Raw genomic sequence first — 22,483 nt, forward strand, 5'->3', positions numbered from 1 at the left:
CTGATTTAAATATTCATACTTCAGATCCAAGGAAAAGGAAATTTTTGGAGGTGTAATTGAGGAAAGTACCATTTTCTAAAATCCCTACAGTACAGAAGGAGGCCACTCAGCTCATCGGGTCTGTACTGACCACAATCCCACCCAGGCCCTATTTCCGCAACCCGGCTAATCCCCTTGACACTAGGTTCAATTTAGCATGGCCAATCAACCTAACCGGCATATCTTTGGACTGTGAGAGGATACCGGAGCATCCAGAGGAAACCCACACAAACACGAGGAGAACATGCAAATTCCACACAGACAGTGGCCCGAGACCGAGATTGAATCTGGGTCCTGGTGCTGTGAGGCACCAGGACAAACTGTGCCTCCGTGCTGCCCTTAACTTGTAGTTACCAAGGGCACATAACAGGGAGTCACAAGTATGACTAGATCTCAATATTTAAGGAACAGTTTGTATTGTCGTAATGGAATAAGAAGAACTAAATACTATCAATGTAAATATTAACCAAGTTTTGCATCTTTGTCAATAATGAAAATTAAACATCGCAAGCTGAAACAGAAATTAATGATGTGGAGATGCCAGCGCTGGACTGGGATGGGCACGGTAAAGAGTCTCATAACACCAGGTTAAGGTCCAACAGGTTTATTTGGCAGCACGAGCTTTCGGAGCGCTGCTCCTTCCTCAGGTGAGTGGGAGTTGGGTTCACAAACAGGGAATATATACATCTCTTTAACCTGTGATTAACCCTCTCTCCACTCACATTGTCTGCACCTGGAAAGACTTGATTACCTGTTAAGGCTCACATTCCATCCATTATCTTTTAATTGAGTTTGTGACTATAAACATCCTGTTTGTGAACACAACTCCCCACTCCCCTGATGAAGGAGCAGTGCTCTGAAAGCTTCTACTACCAAATAAATCTGTTGGACTTTAACCTGGTGTTGTGAAACTTCTTACTATAAAAACTAACATATTACAAAGCTAGACTACTGGTTTATGGTATTAAACCAAGCAGTAAATGAGCAAATGTAACTTGTTTAAAAGTGACTAGGATTAAAATACTGTGAAGCTGGAGCTTCGCTGTACATTGAAGTTTAATGTCTGTTGAGGAGAAACTTCTCAAAAGTTCATCGACTCTCCAGTTTGTGGCTGAGTTCTTTCACTTTGATATTTAACTGGGTGTCAATGTCAAGTGGGCAAATTCTAAATACCACCAAATGTTAATTAACCCTGCAACAATAGATCTTCCAAGTCATTTATGGGCCACTGCCTTTAATGTCTGTTTAAGAATAGCAACAACACCCACTTTCCAAATGCCTGATACACAGAATTTTTTCTTTCTCTAAGCTTCCCTTGTCACATGGCAGAAACAATATTCTTATGATGATGAATTGATTCTGATTGCTTGTGTGTTTTCCAATATCTTACCTCAGGAAATATTTTCCCAAAGGCAGTGGAATGCTGAAACTCTTCTTTCCACAGTCGTACACAATGGCACATTGGTTAGCACTGCTGCCTCACAGCAATAGGGACCCAGGTTCAATTCCCATCTTGAGTCACTGTCTGTGTGGAGTTTGCACGTCTTTCCTGTGTCTGCGTGGGTTTCCTCCGGGTGCTCTGGTTTCCTCCCACATTCCAAAGATGTGCAGGTTAGGTGGGTTGATTAGCCTTGCTCTAAATTGTCTCTTAGTGTCAATTAGGGTAAATGCATGGGGTTATGGGTGAGATCGTTGCAAACTTGATGGGCTGAATGGCCTTCTTCTGTACTGTAGCATTCTACGATTCTATAAAACTGCTGAAAACTTCAAAACTGATTAATCCATTTTTGTTGGGAAGTTTGTTTTGTTAGGAATGGCGGCGGAGCCAAGACAGGTAGATGTAATTCCTAATTACAGGAATTGGGATGTCTTGTTGAAGTTGTACAAGACATTGGTGAGGCCACACTTGGAATACTGTGTGCACTTCTGGTCATCCTATTATAGAAAGGATATTATTAAACTAGAAAGGGTGCAGAAAAGATTTACTAGGATGCTACCCGGACTTGATGGTTTGGTTACAAGGAGAGGCTGGGACTTTTTTTTCTGGAGCATAGGAGGCTGAGGGGTGATCTTATAGAAGTCTATAAAATAATGAGGGTCACAGACCAGCTTGGGAGTCAATTTTTTTTCCCAAAGGAAGGGGAGTCTAAAACTAGAGGGCATCGGTTTAAGGTGAGAGGGGAGAGTTACAAAAGTGTCCAGAGGGGCAATTTTTTCACACAGAGGGTGGTGAGTGTCTGGAACAATCTGCCAGAGGTAGTAGTAGAGGTGGGTACAAGGTTGTCTTTTAAAAAGCATTTAGACAGTTATGTGGGTACGATGGGTGTAGAGGGGTATGGGCCAAATGCGAGCAATTGGGGTTAGCTTAGGGTTTTTAAAAAAAAGTGGCATGGACAAGTTGAGCCACAGGACCTGTTTCCACGCTGTAAACCTCTGTGACTCTGTAATCTAATTAAAATATAGATCTAATTGAATTAGATGGGCTGAATGGCCTACTCCAGTTTTTATGTTCCTTTTTGCTATTTGCAATAGTTGAGATTTACAGTATGATGAGGAGGAATAACCTTTCGGTAGTTTGATGACCGTAATAGTGAACAAGTGAAAATTGGAGGGAAATATGTCTCAGAATTAAATAATAGGTGATACTTCGGAGGAGATTTTCCGTCTGGCTACCATAGGAATCGTAGCAAACAGGGGACAGACGATGCAAAGGTCAGTCGATCTTGGGCAGGATTTTTCAGTTTTGGGACGAGCGCCACTGGAAAATCCCATCCTTAGTGTAGAAACACAGAGGAGGCCATTTGGCCCTTTGAGTCTGTTCCACCATTCATCACAATCATGACTGATCATCCAACTCAGTAAGCTATTTGATTTGATTTGATTTATTATTGTCACATGTATTAAAATAAAGTGAAAAGTATTGTTTCTTGTGCGCTATACATATAAAGCGTACCGTGCATAAGAAAGGAAACGAGAGAGTGCAGAATGTAGTGTTACAGTCATAGTTAGGGCAGAGAGAAAGATCAACTTAATGTGAGGTAGGTCCATTCAGAAGTGTGACAGCAGCAGGGAAGAATCTGTTCTTGAGTCGGTCGGTACGTGACCTCAAACTTTTGTATCTTTTTCCCGAGGTGGAATGGAGAGTGTCTGGGGTGAGTGGGGCTTCCTTGATTACGCTGGCTGCTTTTCCAAGGCAATGGGAATTGTAGACAGAGTCAATGGATGGGAGGCTGGTTTGCATGATGGATTGGGCTACATTCACGAGCTTTTATAGTTCCTTGCGGTCATACCAAGCCCATACCAAGCTGTGATACAACCAGAAAGAATGTTTTCTATCGTGCATCTGTGAAAGTTGGTGAGAGTCATAGCTGACATGCCAAATCCTGCTTTCTCCCAATAATCTTTGATCCTGTTCACCCCAAGTGTTATATCTAGAATAAAACTGACTGGACCCAGTTAGTCACAGACTAGCAAATTTAAACTGGGCAAAGCCATCCCTAAAAGGAAACTAAAACAAAAACCTAACAAACAATTCCACACTCACCTTACTGGCAATTTCTGTAAATGAATGCAAGAAGAGTCCTAAGAAAACTGGAGAAACCTTAATTGCAAAACTGTTACCCAGGAATGAACACAGAGCCAAGCTACAATTGAACCATAAAACATACTGTGCATTAATCTGACATTCATCCGTCTGCTTAATATCAGTGCTTGTTTTAATTGCTTTAAATGCACATTACTTAATGGGTTAACAAAGCTGATAAAATTATAGAAGTGCAGTGGTTCCCCTGGTGTAGCTGAAACATCAGATCCAGAACTGATGGTTGGAAGGATGGAGAATGTCTTTCAATTTGTCTTTACACTTTGACATCAACTTGTGTTTCTATACACTGAGATCATGCTGCTGCTCACACTGGCAGGATTTATGGTTCTGTCCATGGTGCAGCCCAGTCCCGCAGGTTTCCCGGAGGTGAGGGGAGGGGTGCACTCAAAGGGAAACCCCACTAACACGATGAGACTGTAAGACCCCGCCACCTGTGAACATAAGAACATAAGAAATAGGAGCAGGAGTCGGCCATCTAGCCCTTCGAGCCTGCCCCGCCATTCAATAAGATCATGGCTGATCTGTCGCTGCTCAGTTCCACTTTCCCGCCCTCTCCCCATAACCCTTAATTCCCTCGCTTATCAAAAACCCATCAACCCGCGCCTTAAAAATATTTAGCGAGGCAGCCTCCACCACTTCAACAGGCAGAGAATTCCAGAGATTCACCACCCTTTGAGTGAAGAAGTTCCTCCTCAACTCCGTTCTAAACCGCGCCCCCTTTATCTTGAGGCTGTGCCCCCTAGTCCTACTGTCCTTTCTGAGCAGGAAGAGCCTCTCCACCTCTATCCTATCCATCCCATTCATCATCTTATACGTCTCAATGAGATCTCCCCTCATCCTTCTAAACTCTAACGAGTACAAGCCCAGTCTACTCAGCCTCTCTTCATAGTTCAACCCCCTCAACTCCGGTATCAGCCTAGTAAACCTCCTCTGCACTCCCTCCAAGGCCAAAATATCCTTGCGTAAGTGCAGCGACCAAAACTGCACACAGTACTCCAGCTGCAGCCTCACCAGTGCCCTGTACAGCTGCAGCAAGACCTCCCTACTTTTATATTCAATCCCCCTCGCTATGAAGGCCAGCATCCCATTCGCCTTCCTCACCACCTGCTGCACCTGTAGACTGGGTTTTTGCGACTCATGCACAAGGACCCCGAGGCCCCTCTGCACCGTCGCCTGCTGCAGTTTTTCACCATGTAAGTAGTAGTCCTTCTTACCAAAGTGGATAACCTCACACTTGCCAACATTATACTCCATCTGACAGGTCCTCGCCCACTCGCTCAGCCTATCCAGATTCCTCTGCAGACTTTCTACACCCTCCGCACAATTTGCCGTTCCACCAATCTTGGCGTCATCAGCAAATTTTGACACCCTACACTCAGCCCCCTCCTCCAGATCATCTATATAAATGGTAAATAGCTGAGGCCCCAGCACCGACCCCTGGGGCACCCCACTAGTCACCAAGTGAGTGGCACAGTGGTGCTCGCCACCGCAAAACATGCCACGGAGACCGAGGAAAATATCATATATTTTCCTGCATTTAAAGAAAAGGATTTAAACTTGATGTGAAAGAAGCTGCAAAGTCACATCCTGAACTTAAATCATAAAATCATAGAATCCCCACAGTGCAGAAGGAGGCCATTTGGCCCACTGAGTCTATGCCAACCACAATCCCACCCAGACCCTATTCCCAATACCCCACATAACCACTTTCACACAAAAGTTCATGTTGCAACTGTACAAAACTCTGGTGCGGCCGCATTTGGAGTATTGCGTACAGTTCTGGTCGCTGCATTATAGGAAGGATGTGGAGGCATTGGAAAGGGTGCAGAGGAGATTTACCAGGATGTTGCCTGGTATGGTGGGAAGGTCTTATGAGGAAAGGCTGAGGGACTTGAGGCTGCTTTCGTTAGAGAGAAGAAGGTTAAGAGGTGACTAAATAGAGGCATACAAGATGACCAGAGGATTGGATAGGGTGGACAGTGAGAGCCTTTTTCCTCGGATGGTGATGGCTAACACGAGGGGACATAGCTTTAAATTGAGGGGTGATAATTATAGGATGGATGTCAGAGGTAGGTTCTTTACTCAGAGGGTCGTAAGGGTGTGGAATGCCTGTAACTGTAGTGGACTCGCCAACATTAAGGGCATTCAAATGGTCAGTGGATAGGCATATGGATAACATTGGAATAGTTTAGGTTAGAGGGTCATTAGATTGGTTCCACTGGTCGGCACAACATCGAGGGCCGAAGGGCCTGTACTGCGCTGGAATGTTCTATGTTCCACACAGATAGTGACCCCATCCAGGAATCGAACCCAGCTCCCTGGTGCTGTAAGGCAGCAGCGCTAACCACTGTACGAACGTGCCATTATACATGCTGGAAATCTGAAATAAGAGAAAATATCAGATAAACGCAGCAGATCTGGCAGCGCCTGTGTACTTGCTGCATTGGTTAAATTTCACTTTGAAGGAAGAAGGCAGCAATTTCCTCCCCGTTTCCAAATCTCACCGTCATTTTCATTTTCTCTTTGGGCGGAATTTAGTGAGTATTTTACACACCACTCATCTAATTGTCGATCAGAGCCTCTAGTGGGCCTTTGCAGTGAATCGGCAGAGCGCAGAGCAGCTGCTGATATTGTTAAAGGCACCCACTCATTCCCACTCACAAACACTCCGCTGTTCAACTGCGGACCACCACCTGACTGTTAATGAGAGCTTTGATCAGAAGGGGAGATTGTTACTGAGGATGTGTTTCGGGGCTGGCTCCTTGAATCAAAGCCGTTGTGATATCCCAGACAAATCTTAACCATTGGAGAATAGGCAATTCTGAAAGCGCTTTAATGTTTTATGACACTTTAATTTCAGATTCGAATATTCATGGATTTGTGTAACAGCTCCAAGGGAATATGTTTAACAGGTATGTCTCTGAAGGGATTTTCACTTTGTGTAGAATATTATAGATGAAAAATGAATTAGATTGAGTTTTTACAATCTACGAGTTACTCTTTATTGTTATAAATCGAATGAGTCATCTTTAAGAGTTGTGTTGTGCGTTGAGAATTTTTCAGGAATTGTATTGAGGCTAAATTCAGCCTTCATGAGTTACCTGTGGCATTTCTTCAGCCGATAAACATCATTTCATTGGCTTTATTGCAAGAAGCTTAATGGGATTGCTGTGTGGCAGTGGGCACGCTCACCCTTGCACACTCACCCTCGCACACCCATACTCGCACACCCACCCTCACACACTCGCTGTCACACACTCACCCTCACACACTCACCCCCACACAGTCACCCTTCAAAGAACAAAAAACAAAGGACAGAAACAGCCCGGGAAACAGGTCCTTCGGCCCAACGAGCCCACGCCGCCATTTTAATATTACCACTCCCCCCTCCACCCATGACCCCTATCTATTGTTTTATGGCAATCCACATTGAGGGAAACTAATTTAGGAACAATTTATTCCTGCCAATCAGCCTAATAGCACATCTTTGGAGTGTGGGAGGAAACCAGAGCACCCGGAGAAAACCCACGCAAGCACGGGGAGAATGCGCGAACTCCCACAGACACCGACCCAAATCCATGTGTCTGCACAGCAATCAGTGATAGTCACTGAGCTGTCGTCTTGCCCAGTATCTGGTCCAGTTTAGGCACACAGTAACGACATGAAGCACTAGGCCAATCTCGAACAACCAAGAGCAGCCCCAGTACGACCCATCGCGTGTATGCCCCTCGTTGGACAACAAGGTGGACCGACTTAAAACCTGTGAATGAAAAGAGAAAAAACATTATTATCATCCCGTATCCATTTACCTTACCAGGGACGTCCCAATGCTAATGAATTTTATTTAAAACAATCTCCTATATCCACCCATCTCCAACCCACTCATGTGCCTGTCTAAGTTACTCTTAAACAACTCCAGCATGCCTGCCTCCACCACCTTACTTGGCAGAGCATTCCATACCCCCACTACCCTCTGTGTGAAAAACCTCCCTCTAATATCAGTGTTATACCTCTCCCCCCTCACCTTAAACACTCACACCCCACACTCACCCTCACCTGCAGACAGCCCTGCACACTCATCCTCACACACTGACCCCTGCACACTCACCTTCACACACCCACCCTCACACACTTACCCCCATAAACTTACCCTTACACACTCACTCTTGCACACCCACCCTTGCACATTCACACCCACACACACCCCCTCACTCTCATGCCTACAAACTCACCCCTGCACACTCACCTACACACAGTCATCCCTGTATGTTCATCCTCGCACACTCACCCTCGCACACTCACCCTCAGACACTCACCCTCAGACACTCACCCTCGCACACTCACCCTCAGACACTCACCCTCGCACACTCACCCTCAGACACTCACCCTCACACACTTGCCCTCGCACACTCACCCTCGCACACTCATCCTCGCACACTCACCCTTGCACACTCACCCTCAGGCACTCACCCTCGCACACTCACCCTCGCACACTCGCCCTCGCACACTCACCCTCAGGCACTCACCCTCGCACACTCACCCTCGCACACTCGCCCTCGCACACTCACCCTCAGACACTCACCCTCGCACACTCACCCTCGCACACTCGCCCTCGTACACTCACCCTCGCACACTCATCCTTGCACACTAACCCCCCTCAGGCACTCACTCCCCTCACTCCTCCACACAGTGTAGAGCTGACTGGGGTCACTGCAATGCACCAATCTTTCGGAGCGGAGATCACCGCAGTGCCCCCACACTGCCAGCTACCTGATCGCCGGCCAATCCAGTGATTCCGTGACCTCCTCCCATTCCCTGATTGCCAGTTTCCTGGACCTCTCGGGTTCACCCCCAATATTCCCCCCTCTCAGGCTAGTCCCAATCTGTATGCGATGGTCTGGCAGAGTTGCAGCGGGAACCACACCCCCACCAACAGGACACCCCCCCCCCACCATCCTTGTCTTGGCACTGCCTGATGCCTGGTGGGCAGTGCCAGTGGGCCAGGCACCCTCCCCTTACCCCTGACCTCCTGGGTGGGGGAGGTCTCTGTTCCTGTTCTCTCCAGTGGGATTGGTTGCCTGTTCCCATTAATGGGAGCAGGAATAAACCCATTGGAGTGACAAACTCCTGGTTGGGGGTGGGGGGATGGGATGGGGTGGGGTGGAGATGCCAACGGACTCAGAGACTTCAGTCCCAGGTCCGCTAATGAAATGGTATTGGGAATTTTAATTTTTAAATCAGAAATCGACACGGAGCTGATCAGTCCAAAAACCTTGGAACCGGAGATATGGGGAGGCCGTGGCACCCAGAATCAAGCCGGTTAAATGTCCTCTGCTGACATCTCCTGTTGCTCTGTGAGAGCCTGCAGGAAGGTGTAGGTGGTGGTTTTCCCATGGATCTGCTGCCCTTGTCCTTCTAGGTGCTGAGAATCACGATTTATTTTGTGGTTCATTTAAACTGCTAAGTTATCCTTTATTAGGATGCTGTGGTGTATTTATATTTAATCCACTTTAATCTTTCTTTAATTAACTATGTCTAAATTCTATAAAATAGGACCACGAGGACCAGCTGGACCACCAGGTAAGAGTTACTAACAATTTACATCAATGTTACTCTTCAGGAGCAGCTCTTGAGGAACAGGGTAGCATTCCTATCCCTGGACTAAAAGCTTTGGGTTCAAGTCCCACTCCAGGACTTGATGGTCACGGATGTTCTGTTTATAACATCGGCCAAACAGGCCAATTATCAGCCTGTAAATCTCTCCAATACTCCTGCGGCAGGTGGTAAGAGTGGGAGAGATTCCTGGGCAGCCACACTGCCGAAGGTAACGGCAAACCACTACACTGCTTTGCCAGGCGTAACCATGGACCAATCCAATCAAAATCCATGGTCGCCGATGTCCTCTTAGAGCAATAGGTGGGAATGTTACCGGCACAGCCACTCTGATTCTGGGGATGGGTGAGGATTGGAGAACAGCATTCTCCGTTGGTTTTGGGTGGGATCATACGAACCTCGGGCAGACGTGCCAGTAAACTTCCGCCCATAGAAGCATACAACACTTTAAAGGCTCTTCAGCTCACTGACAATATCTACCATTTCCCTGCACTTGACCCATATCCTTGAATAGTAAAATGTTTCAAGCACTGATCTAAATACTTTGTAAAGGTTTCGGAATCCACTGTCTTCCCAGGCAGCACATTCCAGATTCCCGTCACCCTCTGAGTGAACTTTTTGTTCTCAAATCCCCTCTGAATCTCCTGCCTCTGACCCTGAAACAATGTCCCCTCGTGACTGACCCCTCAATCACGGGAAGCAGCTGTTTCCAGTTCATCCTGCCCATACCCAGCGTAATCTTATACTCCTTTCCCCCCCCCATGCCCCTTTAGCCTTCTCTGTTCCAAAGAAAACAATCCAAATTTATCCAGTCTCTCCTTGTAGCTCAAACGTTCCGTCCCAGGCGGCACCCTGGTGAATCTGCTCTGTACCCCCTCCAGGGCAATCACATCCTTCCTACAGTGAGGTGACCAGAACTGTCCACAGTGCTCCTGTTGGAGCCTCACTAACACTTTGCACAGCTCCAACATTATCTCCTTGCTCTTGTAATATCTGCCCCAACTGATAAGAACAAATGTTCCATCTGCCTTCTTAAATACCCTGTCCCCCTGCTCTACCACCTTCAGGGATCTGTTTCTCTGAGCCTCCCAGTGTCCTGCCATTCATGGGAATGCTATCTGGAGGAGGAGGATTATTCTTTAAAACATCGTAAAAATTTTGACCAGCCTTTGTTACTGAGGGTGGGGTTTTCCTGTCCTGCCTGCCCTGGGACTGGAAATCCCTGCCTGAGATCAATGAACCATCCAGTGGTCGGTCAAACTGTCTGTCGCACCCACCACGATAAAGCTGGAAATCTTCCATCGAAAAGATTTGTGACTTTATGTATGTGAGAGATGGATGTATTTAATTGCTATCTCTCTCAGGTCCTCCAGGGTTGGATGGATTACCTGGGCTGAATGGCTCAGATGGGCCGATTGGTCTTCCTGGACCACCTGGAAAGGAGGGTAAAAGGGCACGAAAAGGTAATGAACCTTCCGGGTGACTGTCACAGAGGCAAACCTCATCCTCATTTACCAATGTGTAAACTTCACTGAGAAAAGGTTGGACAGTGGAAGCAGGTGGAATGTTGTTCTAACCATTTAGAATAGAATCGAATCCCTACACTGCAGAAGGAGGCCATTCGGTCCATCGAGCCTATACCAACAACAATCCCACCCAGGACCTAGACCCTATTCCCATATTTACCCTGCTAGCCCCCCTGACGCTAAGGGGCAATTTACCATGGCCAATCAACTGTACCCCAAAGGTGTGCGGGTTAGGTTGATTGGTCATGCTAAATTGCCCTTTGGCATCAGGGAATTAGCAGGGTAAATATATGGGGTTACGGGAATACGGTCTGGGCGGGATTGTGGTCAATGCAGACTCGATGGGCCGAATGGCCTTCTTCTGCACTGTAGGGGTTCTGCAATAACTCGCACATCTTTGGGACGTGGGGGAAACCGGAGCACCTAAAGGAAACCCACGCAGATATGGGAAGAATGTGCAAAATCCACACAGTTACCCAAGGCCGGATTTGAACTCGGGTCCCTGGCGTGGTGAGGCAGCAGTGCTAACAGGGGAGGTATATTCTGAATGGTGGGTTAAATTTAGTTATCAGTCAGACATGAGTCACTCGGGGCACCGGCTGGGAACGCTTTGGGTTTTGCGAGTGTGAAGCATTATTATTCACACAATATTTACTATTATCAGTACTTATTTTCAAAACAAGTCTCTTTTTCACATCACAGCTGCCCCAGGACAAAAAGGGGAACCTGGAGATTTGGGACCAAAAGGAGACAAAGGAGAGCCAGGCCCCCCTGGTTCAGATGGGCTCCCAGGTCCGAAAGGTGAACCTGGCCCAAAAGGTGACCGAGGAGAGCCTTATAATGAGATCATTCTGGAAGGTAAATGATCAAATTTGTTTGGATAATGAGCTTGAAACTTCATTGCTGGGTGTGAGATAGACAGAATCTCTCTTTAAACATTATCCCTTATCTGTAGTAATTGTGAAAATCTGTTAGTGGAACTTCCTTTCAGTTGGATCTGTCCAAGGGAAGGTGTTGCAGAGTAATTACACATTGTAGAATGGCTCTGAACTGCTTCCCTCATCACCTGGGATATGAATGGCCATCCATCTCGAATTGGCTGAGTGTCCAATTCTCTGTCCTCACTGGCAGAGGTGGCAGGAGGAGAGCGGCTGGAAAACGGTGTGATTTCCGGCTGGAGTGTGACCACTCACCACTTCCCAGAATTGGCCAGTTCCAGTAGGCAGCTGTTTGCTCCATCAGTGCCATGTTACTGAGCTCCAGGGCTTCACGCTGGCACTGCGGGGGGAGGGAGGTGGGGGCTGGGGGGAGCTGGGTACTGCAGCAGGTGGATGGACATAGAAAACAGGAGCAGGAGAAGGCCATTCGGCCCTTCAAACCTGCTCCACCATTCAATGTGATCATGGCTGATCATCCAACTCAATAGCCTGATCCGTCCTCTCCCCTCTCCCCATATCCTTTGATCCTCTTCACCTCAAGTGCTATATCCAATTCCTTCTTGAATACATTCAATGTTTTGACCTCAGTTGCTTTCTGTGGAGTGAATTCCACAGGCTGACCACTCTCTGGGTGAAGACATTTCTCCTCATCTTTGTCCTAAACCGCCTACCCTGTATCCTCAGACTGTGACCCTCTGGTTTGGGACACCCCACCATCGGGAACATCCTTCCTACACCTAGCACTCCCTTAACTTTCCCCTGGCTTTGGTCACTTCTCAAAAATAACCCCAGAACACCCAGGAAAGTTATTTTAATAGATTAGCAATCAAGAATTCTGCACCGGTTAGTTTTTATGGTGTAGAATTTTACATGGCAGGGGTATGTATTAGAGATTCCAGCAGGGGGCAGCTTGTCACAGAATTATAGCTTCCCTACTGTGCAGAAGGAGGCCATTCGGCCCATTGCCCCTGCACTGACCACAATCCCACCTATTCCCTATTCCCGTAACCTCATATATTTACCTGCTAATCCCCCTAACACTAAGGGGCAATTTAGCATGGCCAATCAACCTAACCACAACATCTTTGGATTGTGGGAAAAAAGTGGAGCCCCCGGAGGAAACCCATGGAGACACGGAGAACATGAGTAGTGTTCTGAAACCAGAATTGAACCCACTGTGAGGCAGCATTACCATCCCATTGCCAGTTGCACTGGGAACATTCCACGGTGACAGAAAGATGACGGGTTCCCTCCCAAAAGCTTCTGATGTTATTTTACCAAAACCTATCCACCTTGTAAAATCCTCGGCTCTCATTTGCTACAAGGATAATAATGTATTTTCTGATATTTCCAGAATTTAAGAAGCACATCAACTAGTAACCATGATGAGAAAACAAGCCTTTCAGGCAGGACTGAGTGTGTTAATGCTTGAATGTGAAAGGTCCCCTCACTTCAACAGAGGTAGACATGAAATATTTAGCGTCTTTGTTAAAACAGCGGACAGGGATCTAATGATCTAATGGCTGCTAATGTAATGATGCACGTTGTGAACCCTGCAAATGAAGAAGGAACTCTTGTAATTATATCACATCTTTTACACTCTCAGCTTCAAGAGCACTTTGGAGTTGATGAATTAATAAGACGTGCGGTTAGGGTGCATTGGCCGTGCTCCATTCTCCCTCAGTGTACCTGAACAGGCGCAAGAGTGTGGTGACTAGGAGATTTTCACAGTAACTTTATTGCAGCATTAATGAAAGCCAACCTGTGACTAATAAATAAACTTTTACTTTATAATTTTCAATTTATTGTATAATTTACACTGTGTAGACAAAGGCTGCAATTCATTTTCCACCTGGATATCGGTGAAAGTCTCAGTGGTAAGGCCTAAATGGCCACTTCTCTAGGTTTCCACCAACATTCTCCCAAAAGTGTGACAGGCGACTAGGAGAATCCCACAGTAAATCTTCCCTTTTGCATTTAAGTGTCACATTTCAAGCTCATCGACTTATCAGTTTGAGATACCGTTATGGAATTATTTACTCCGTGGTGATCATCTGAACTCGGGCAAAACGATGTCAGCAGGGGGGTAGTGACGGCTCAGGATTGATTCATTAATCTTACCGTTACATTTATGTTGTCTGTCAGAATGACTTAAAGGGGTTTATCGCAGTCGGGAAAAAACAACCTCTGAAACCTTACTGCCACTCACACTGGTGGGATAAGACCATCAGACATAGGAGCAGAATGAGGCCATTCAGCCTATCGAGCCTGTTCTGCCATTCAATCATGGCTGATATTTTTCTCAGCCCCATTCTCCTGCCTTTTCCCATAATCCCTGATCCCCTTATTAATCAAGAACCTATCTATCTCTGTCTTAAAGACACGCAATGACTTGGCCCTCCACAGCCTTCTGCAGTGAAGAGTTCCACAGATTCACCACTGCCCTCTGAAAGATTCCACAAAACTGTTTCAACAGGGGAGGTGATAGTGGAACTATTGCTAGACTATCAATCCAGCTCGTATCCTGGGGGGTCCAGGTTTGAATCCCTTCATTACAGATAGTGGAATTTGGATTAAAAAAAAATTTGGAATTAAGAATCTACTGATGACCGTGAAACCATTGTCAGAAAAACCCATCTGCTTCACTTATGTCTTTTAAGGAGGAGAATCTGCCGTCCTTACCCGGTCTGGCCTATGTGTGACCCCTGAGCCACAGCAATGTGGTTGACCCTCAGCTGCCCTCTGAAATGGCCCAGCGAGACACTCCATTGCATCAATCACTCAAGAAGGCAGCTCACCACCATCTCCTAAAGGGCAACTAGGAATGGGTAATAAATGCTGGCCAGCCAGTGACACCCATGTCCCGCAAATTAAAAAAGGAGGCAGGATTCTCCCCGATCTTCTGGGCAGTACTTATCCCCCAATCAATATCACAGGAAACAAGCATCATGATTCCATTGCTATCTGTGGGAGTTTGCTGTGTGCAAACTGGCTACTGTGCTTCCTGTATTACAACAGTGACTACACGTGAAGGATACTCCAGCTTGCTGTCATGTGCTTTGGGATGAGCTCAGGTGGTGAAAGCACAGTCTAAATACAAGATATCTGTCCCCACGTGTGAGTGACCCTGCCAAAGGTTCAAATGTAGCATCTTTTGTGGATTCAACAAAGCACTCTCTGTTCACAGCTACAGTGATGGCAAACACCAGTAAACAGGTTGTGGTTGTCTTTCACATCAATTAGTATTGTATCCACAGTCATTATCTTCTTACTTTAAGTTATTATTGTCACATGTATTAACATATAGTGAAAAGTATTGTTTCTTGTGCACTATACAGACAAAACATACTGTTCATAGAGAAGGAAACAAGAGAGTGCAGAATGTAGTGTTACAGTCACAGCAAGGGTGTAGAGAAAGATCAATTTAATGTGAGGTAGGTCCATTCAAAAGTCTGACAGCAGCAGGGAAGAAGCTGTTCTTAAGTCAGTCGGTACGGGACCTCAGACTGTTGTATCTTTTTCCTGAAGGAAGAAGGTGGAAGAGAGAATGTCCGGGTTGTGTAGGGTCCTTAATTATGCTGGCTGCTTTGCCAAGGCAGTGGGAAGTGTACAGAGTCAATGGGTGGAAGACTGGTTTGTGTGATGGATTGGGCTACATTCACGACCATTTGTAGTTCCTTGCGGTCTTGGGCAGAGCAGGAGCCCATACCAATACAACCAGAAAGAATGCTTTCTATGGGGCATCTGTAAAAGTTGGTGAGAGTCAGAGCTGACATGCCAAATTTCCTTCGTCTTCTGAGAAAGTAGAGACGTTGGTGGACTTTCTTAATTATATAATGTTGAGCTCCTGTTGATCATTACTGAAAGGATTGACATTTCGAAATGCAATTTTCTCTTCAGGTCAGAGAGGCCCCCCGGGTCCCCCTGGGCCGAGTGGGCCCCCGGGTTCTCCTGGTCCAGTGGGACCCCCCGGCCCACCTGGTTCCAAAGGAAAATCCCGGAATCATCAGAACACGGTCAGTTACGGTAATGTACCTCCAAATATAAACCTTCAACAGAAATATGACTTCTGATATTTGATAAGAATGGTATCATCAGCTCAAACCTGGGTTTAATTATTAATTATATTTAAATTTAGATGAGACCCACGCTGTCCCGAACGATGACAGTTTAATCAGAAGGACGTCTGCACAAAAAGCACTGAGTTCCTTTTCGAAGAAATTTGGTATTATTTCATTCCAATTTTGCCTTAATCTTGAGATTGAAGTTTGTAGTTATTATTATTAACTAACATTTTAGGTGGGCTAACCAGGCGAGGGAGTACACAATGGACAGTGCGATGCTACAAAGTACAGAGGAGCAGAGGGACCTTGGGCTGCATGCCCACAGATCCCTGAAGGTAGCAGAACAGGTAGATAAGGTGGTTAAGAAGGCACATGGGATACTTGCCTTTAATTGAGGCAAAAAATATAAGATCAGGGAGGTTGTGATGGAACTGTATAAAATGCTGGTTGGGCCACAGCTAGAGCACTTTGTGCAGTTCTTATAGAAAGGATTTGATTGCACTAGAGGGGGTTAAAGGAGATTGACCAGGATGTTGCCTGGGTTTGAGCAGCTATGAAGAGAGGCTGTTTGGCTGGGGTTGTTTTTTTGGAGCAAAGAAGGATGGGGGGGTGGGGGGGGGGGGGGGGGGAGGCGGTGGGGGGACCTGACTGAGATGTGCAAAATGATGAGGGACATGGAGACGGTAGGTAGCAAGGAACATTTACCCTTAATACAGGAGTCAATAATCAGGGGGCAGGAGATTTAGGGGGGATTTGAGGAGACACTTTTTCATCCAGAGGGTGGTGGGAATCTGGGACTCGCTGCCTGAAAGGGTGGGAGAGGCAGGAACCCCCACAACATTTAAGAAGCATTTCGATGAGCACGTGAAATGCCAGAGCACACACGACTATCAACCAAGTGCTGGGAAACGGGATTAGAATGGATAGGTGCTGGATCGCTGGTTCAGATACAATGGGATGAAGGGGCCTCTGTAAAACCCCATAACATAAGAACATAAGAAATAGGAGCAGGAGTTGGCCATCCAGCCCTTCGAGCCTGCCCCACCATTCAATAAGATCATGGCTGATCTGTTGTGGCTCAGTTCCACATTCCCGCCTTCTCCCCATAACCCTGACTCTGTGACACATTTTGAATGGAGGATATAGGAGAGAAATGATTTGATGTGAACCTGATATAATGTAAAACTCGATGACTCTATAAACAATATTCTCTTTTAGGACGTATCATAAAATCAGTGGATGGCCCTGACAGTGTGACAAAGATAGAAAACACATTCGGAGCATGGATGATGGACCCAGCCTCAAAGAACAATGAACAGATTTGGGTTGTCGAGCACTTCTCAGGTTTGTTACGAATATCCTGTCAGGCATTTCATTTTGCTGACATTTAGAAATGGAAACAGATGATGCAGGTTCCTCACTTCCTCTTATGGAATTATCTTTACAATTAAATAATTGTTTCACTGGGAAGTTTAAGTTTATTTATTAGTGTCACAAGTAAGGCTTACATTAACACTGCAATGACGTTACTGTGAAAATCCTTTAGGCGCCACGCTCCAGCGTCTGTTTGGGTTACACTGAGGGGGAATTTAGCACGGCCAATGCATCTAACCAGCACGTCTTTCAGACTGTAGGAGGAAACCAGAGAACCCAAAGGAAACCCACGCAGGCATGGGGAGAACATGCAGACAACACACAGAACAGTGACTCAAGTCGAGAATTGAACCAGGATCCCTGGTGCTGTGAGGCAGTAGTGCTAACCACTGCCATTGTGGAAAATTAAGAATGCGCAGGTCAATTCAAGGATAAGACCACCTGAAAAATAAAAGCCTTCAATTGGAAACTGAACTGGACTCGCTGCATAAACACAGCGGCTACAAGAGCAGCTCAGAGACTGGGAACACTGCGGCCAGTAACTCACCTCCTGACTCCCCAAAGCCTTTTCACCATCTACAAGGCACAAGTCAGGAGTGAGATGGAATACTCCCCAGTTGCCTGGATGGGCAAGAAGCTCGACATCATCCAGGACTAAACAGCCCCTTTGATTGACATCCCATCCATAAACTTCCACTCCCTCCACCACTGACACTCAGTAGCAGCAGCATGTACCATCTACCAGGCACACTGCAGAAATTCACCAAAGATCCTTAGGCAGTATGTTCCAAACCCACGACCACTCCCATCCAGAAGGACACAGGCAGCTGACACATGGGAACATCACCACCTGCAAGTTCCCCTCCAAGACACCCATCTTAATGTCTTGGAAATATATCACCGTTCCTACACAGCCGCTAGGTCAAAATCCTGGAATTCCCTCCTTAATGACATTGTGGGAGAACCTGCAGCATGTGGACTGCAGCAATAGAAGGAGATCGCTCACCATTCCCTTCAAGGGCAACTAGGGATGGGCAATAAATGTTGGCCAGCCATTGGTGCCCATGTCCCATGAATGAATATTTTAAAAAATTAGCCTTGTCTAAGCTCTGCTCCCAATGAATAAAAAAACCCACTCTTCTCCCTTTATAAAGTAAAATCTCAACCTATGCTGAGATTTTGCCACAGGACAGGGCAAGGAGACTGGCCCCAAGTTTTACCTCAGCTGTTGGCATCATTTGTGAACCACACATTACCCACCTAGCAAACTAAACTGACCACCCCCCCAACCCCCCCCAACCCCCCCTAACCCCCCCCCCGACCACCCCCCTGACCCCCCCGACCACCCCCCTGATCCCCCCTAACCACCCCCCTGACCACCCCCCGACCACCCCCCTGACCCCCCCCAACCCCCCCAACCACCCCCTGACCACCCCCCTGACCACCCCCCTGACCACCCCCTGACCCCCCCTAACCCCCCCGACCACCCCCCTGACCACCCCCCTGACCACCCCCTGACCCCCCCTAACCCCCCCGACCACCCCCCTGACCACCCCCCTGACCACCCCCCTGACCCCCCCCTGACCACCCCCCTGACCCCCCCTATTCTTGTGTCAAATAAGGACGTATGAAAATAAAGACAGGTAAAGTCCAGCTGCCCCATTCCATCTGAGTTAAAGAGTTACAATGCAACGAAACCTTCAACTTAAGCGCTCACAATGATCCCGTAAAAGCAAGTCTGAATCAAAAACAGAAAATGCTGGAAAATCTCAGCTGGTCTGACAGCACCTGTGGAGAAGAATAGAGCCGATGTTTGGATATAGAGGGATGTGGGCCAAACGCGAGCAATTTGGACTAACTTAGTGGTTAGATGAAAGAGCAGCGTGGACAAGTTGAGCTGAAGGACCTGTTTCCATGCTGTAAATCACTATGACTCAATGATTCTGGATGACTCTTCATCGGAGCTCTCTCCACAGATGCTGTCAGACCTGCTGAGTTTTTCCAGCATTTTCTGTTTTTGTAATCAAAATAGTTCTGGAAATCAGTGACTGTGAGATATAATATATACTCAACGTTCCACATGATATTTTTGTACACTGTTAACAACTGTGCAATATGTGTCCAGCTCCTTTTTGAATTTTCTATGGCTGGCACGGTGACACAGTGGTTAGCACTACTGCCTCACCAGGGACCTGGGTTCAATTTGACCTTGGGTCACTATCTGTGTGGAGCTGCACGTTCTCCCCCCTCCCCGTGTCTGCATGGGCTTCCTCCCACACTCCAAAGATATGTAGGTTGGGTGGATTGGCCATGCTAAATTGTCCCTTAGTGTCCTTATATGTAGAGGGTAGATGGATTAGTCATGGTAAATGTATGTGGGATTATGGTGACAGGGCAAAGGAGAGGTACTGGGTCAGTGCAGACCTTATGGGCTGTAAGGCTTCTTCTCCACTGCATGGATTCTATAACTATAATATTGGTTCAGTAGTATTACTAAAAAATAGTGAAATTTGTCTCTACAATCTATTCTGTGTCCATATCCAGTGATTGAAACTGAAGACAGCATTCTTACCTTTTAGTTTTACATTGTCTGTGATTTCCCTGTAATGTACAGCATTTTGATTTTGTTGATGATTAGTTTAGTCTCGAGCCACACTGCTTTACTGACTTTCTTCCCAAGGCTTGTTATCAATTCTTAAATTTTACAGGACTAACAGTTAAAGAATATGAAAACCTTGAAGCACTTAAACTTGGGACTGATTTCAAGACAATAACATTGTCACACTTTTTTCATGGTTGTGGACATGCTGTGTACAATGGTTCGATCTATTATCACAAAGGAGGATCTGATAATATTATAAAGTAAGTTGATTATTTTGCACTATTTTTTATTGAACAATGTTGGGTAGAAGCTGAGCATTAATGACCTTCATTGCTTGGTCAATGTCAGGTATTCCAGCTGCCGGCAGCCAATGGAATTCCATTGAAGATGAGGAACTGAACATCATCTTCATTGCATCCGAGCTGTTTTAACCAGCTGTGATTTATGTTTTTAATATATATAGATTATAAATGAATGTGTTCTATGAGAAGTTATTGTTGTTCCTTTACAATTTTTAATGAGGATAAATGAATTTGAATAATTTCTATAGATAAAAGCCATCAATTTTAGTTTAGTTTAATTTATTAGTATCACAGTAGGCTTACATTAACACTGCAATGAAGTTACTGTGAAAATCCCCTAGCCACCACACTCTGGCGCCCATTTGGGTACGATGAGGGAGAGTTTAGCACGGTCAATGCACCTAACCAGCACATCTTTTGGGCAATGGAAGGAAACCAGAGCACCCGGAGGAAACCCACGCAGACATGGGGAGAATGTGCAGACTCCACACGTGATCTTATTGAATGGTGGAGGAGGCTCGAGGGACCGACTCCTACTGCAATTTGGTATGTTTGTGATTGCAGCACTTATCTACTTTTCTTCCCTGTTTGTTTTAGATTTCCACTTGATGGGAAACAACCCCAGCGCGTGAAAGTAGAAAATGCTTTGCACAACAATCGCAATTACCTCTTCCAAAATGCAAAGACCTATTTTGACTTGGCCGCAGACAAAGATGGACTTTGGATAATTTATGCTTCGAGTTATGATGAAAATGTAATCGTTGGCCAAATTGAAATTAACGAAGAATCTTTCTCCATTGTTCAGAATATTAACACCACATTCCCCAAATCCAAGGCTGGCAATGCATTCATAGCACGAGGGATTCTCTACCTCACAGATACTAAAGACCTCAAAGTAATTTTTGCATTTGATTTGTTGAAAGAGAAACAGCTTGAAGTAAGTTTTGATTTACGATCATCAAATGATACACTTACGATGCTCTCCTATGATCCACACGATTGCACTTTGTATACGTGGGAAAATGGCAACTTAAAGAAATATGGTCTACATTTCTTACCAGTTGAATAAATGCAAATGATTTCACAATCAAGGACAGTTACTCACACATGTGTAACTGGTATAACTACTAATTTGCAATGTGCTCATCAGGAGAAACTCTTTTTTCTGTAATGCAATATTGGCATTTTTATTTGAAATTACATTTGCACAGAACATGTCTAACATTTAAAATAATACACGCAACTTCTGTAATGCATTATATTACATTTTATTTTGTTACCTTTTCCTTTCTTTTAAGATTGAGATCTAGTTAGCATCAAATTGGATTTAAGCAAATTTCTTAGATATGGGTTATATGACAATATGTGTCCGCTTGCAATATGTGAAAGTGCTTGGCAGAGTAAGGGTTAATGTGTGACTGGAGAGTAGAACCACCTACAGTGTGATGGATGCAGTCAGATGGTCAGGGAACATTCTAGAAGGACATACTGTCAGCAGCTAACCTGTATGGTGGGAACAATATCATACCTGGAATGTAAATAGTTAAAGCCTACCAATAAACGTCTCAACACAAAAGCCTCAAGATCTCATCAATGAGTCACCAGCACTGCAATATAAAGAACCAATATCATGACAGGTTACATTTATACTATAGTTTTAATGCCCCTGTAAAATAACTTCCATTTTGTAGTGACACTCAAGTGCAATTCTGGTTTCAGGTCCTATCAGACTCTGGGGAGGAATAGTGACAGATCTCTGCCCACTGCCACAACGTGGTATGGCACAGTGGTTAGCACTACTGCCTTACAGTGCCAGGACCTGGGTTCGATTCCCAGCTTGGGTAACTGTCTGTGCAGAGTCGGCATGTTCTCCCCATGTCTGTGCGAGTTTCCTCCAGGTGCTCTGGTTTCCACCCACAGTCCAAAAGATGTGCTGGTTAGGTGTATTGGCCGTGCTAAAATTCTCCCTATTGTAGCTGAACAGGTGCCGGAGTGTGGCAGCAAGAGAACTTTCACAGTAACTTCATTGCAGTGTTAATGTAAGCCTACTTGGGACTAATAAATAAACTTATAAAACATAGAAACACCACATGCCATTATAAGAAGGCAGTCTTGCAACTCTAGTGCAGTGTCAAGTTTCATTTATAAGGTGCTAAATGGGATCCTTTTGATCACTCCACTCTTCAAATTTCCCAGACCACAATTAAATGCAATGTGCAGACACACCCACACTCTTAAGAATCATAAAATCCCTACAGTATAGAAAGAGACCATTCGGCCCATCGAGCCAGTATCGACCACAATTCCACCTAAGCCTGGAGTTATAATGTGGCTGCCAGTAACCCAGAGATGTGTGGGTTAGGTTAATTGGCCATGCTAAAGTTGTCCCTAGTGTCACAGAAACATAAAACAGTACAGCAC

At 45.7% G+C, this 22,483-nt stretch overlaps 1 protein-coding gene across 1 annotated transcript in view; it reads left to right on the top strand.

The window, feature by feature from the left end:
- gldn (gliomedin) overlaps nt 1-21,473 on the top strand; it is a 32,696-nt gene extending 11,223 nt beyond the window's left edge. The window contains exons 2-10 of the mRNA XM_080214159.1: nt 6,504-6,555; nt 9,197-9,223; nt 10,621-10,719; nt 11,485-11,640; nt 15,621-15,746; nt 15,859-15,945; nt 17,003-17,128; nt 19,867-20,020; nt 20,660-21,473. Coding sequence (XP_080070285.1) covers nt 6,504-6,555; nt 9,197-9,223; nt 10,621-10,719; nt 11,485-11,640; nt 15,621-15,746; nt 15,859-15,945; nt 17,003-17,128; nt 19,867-20,020; nt 20,660-21,131 — 1,299 coding nt within the window. The 3' untranslated portion in view covers nt 21,132-21,473. The remainder of the gene's footprint in view (nt 1-6,503; nt 6,556-9,196; nt 9,224-10,620; nt 10,720-11,484; nt 11,641-15,620; nt 15,747-15,858; nt 15,946-17,002; nt 17,129-19,866; nt 20,021-20,659) is intronic.
- Nucleotides 21,474-22,483: the final 1,010 nt, after the last annotated feature.

Source organism: Carcharhinus amblyrhynchos, chromosome 28 (assembly GCF_965287045.1).
Source record: "Carcharhinus amblyrhynchos chromosome 28, sCarAmb.v2.hapA, whole genome shotgun sequence".
NCBI lineage: Eukaryota > Metazoa > Chordata > Chondrichthyes > Carcharhiniformes > Carcharhinidae > Carcharhinus > Carcharhinus amblyrhynchos.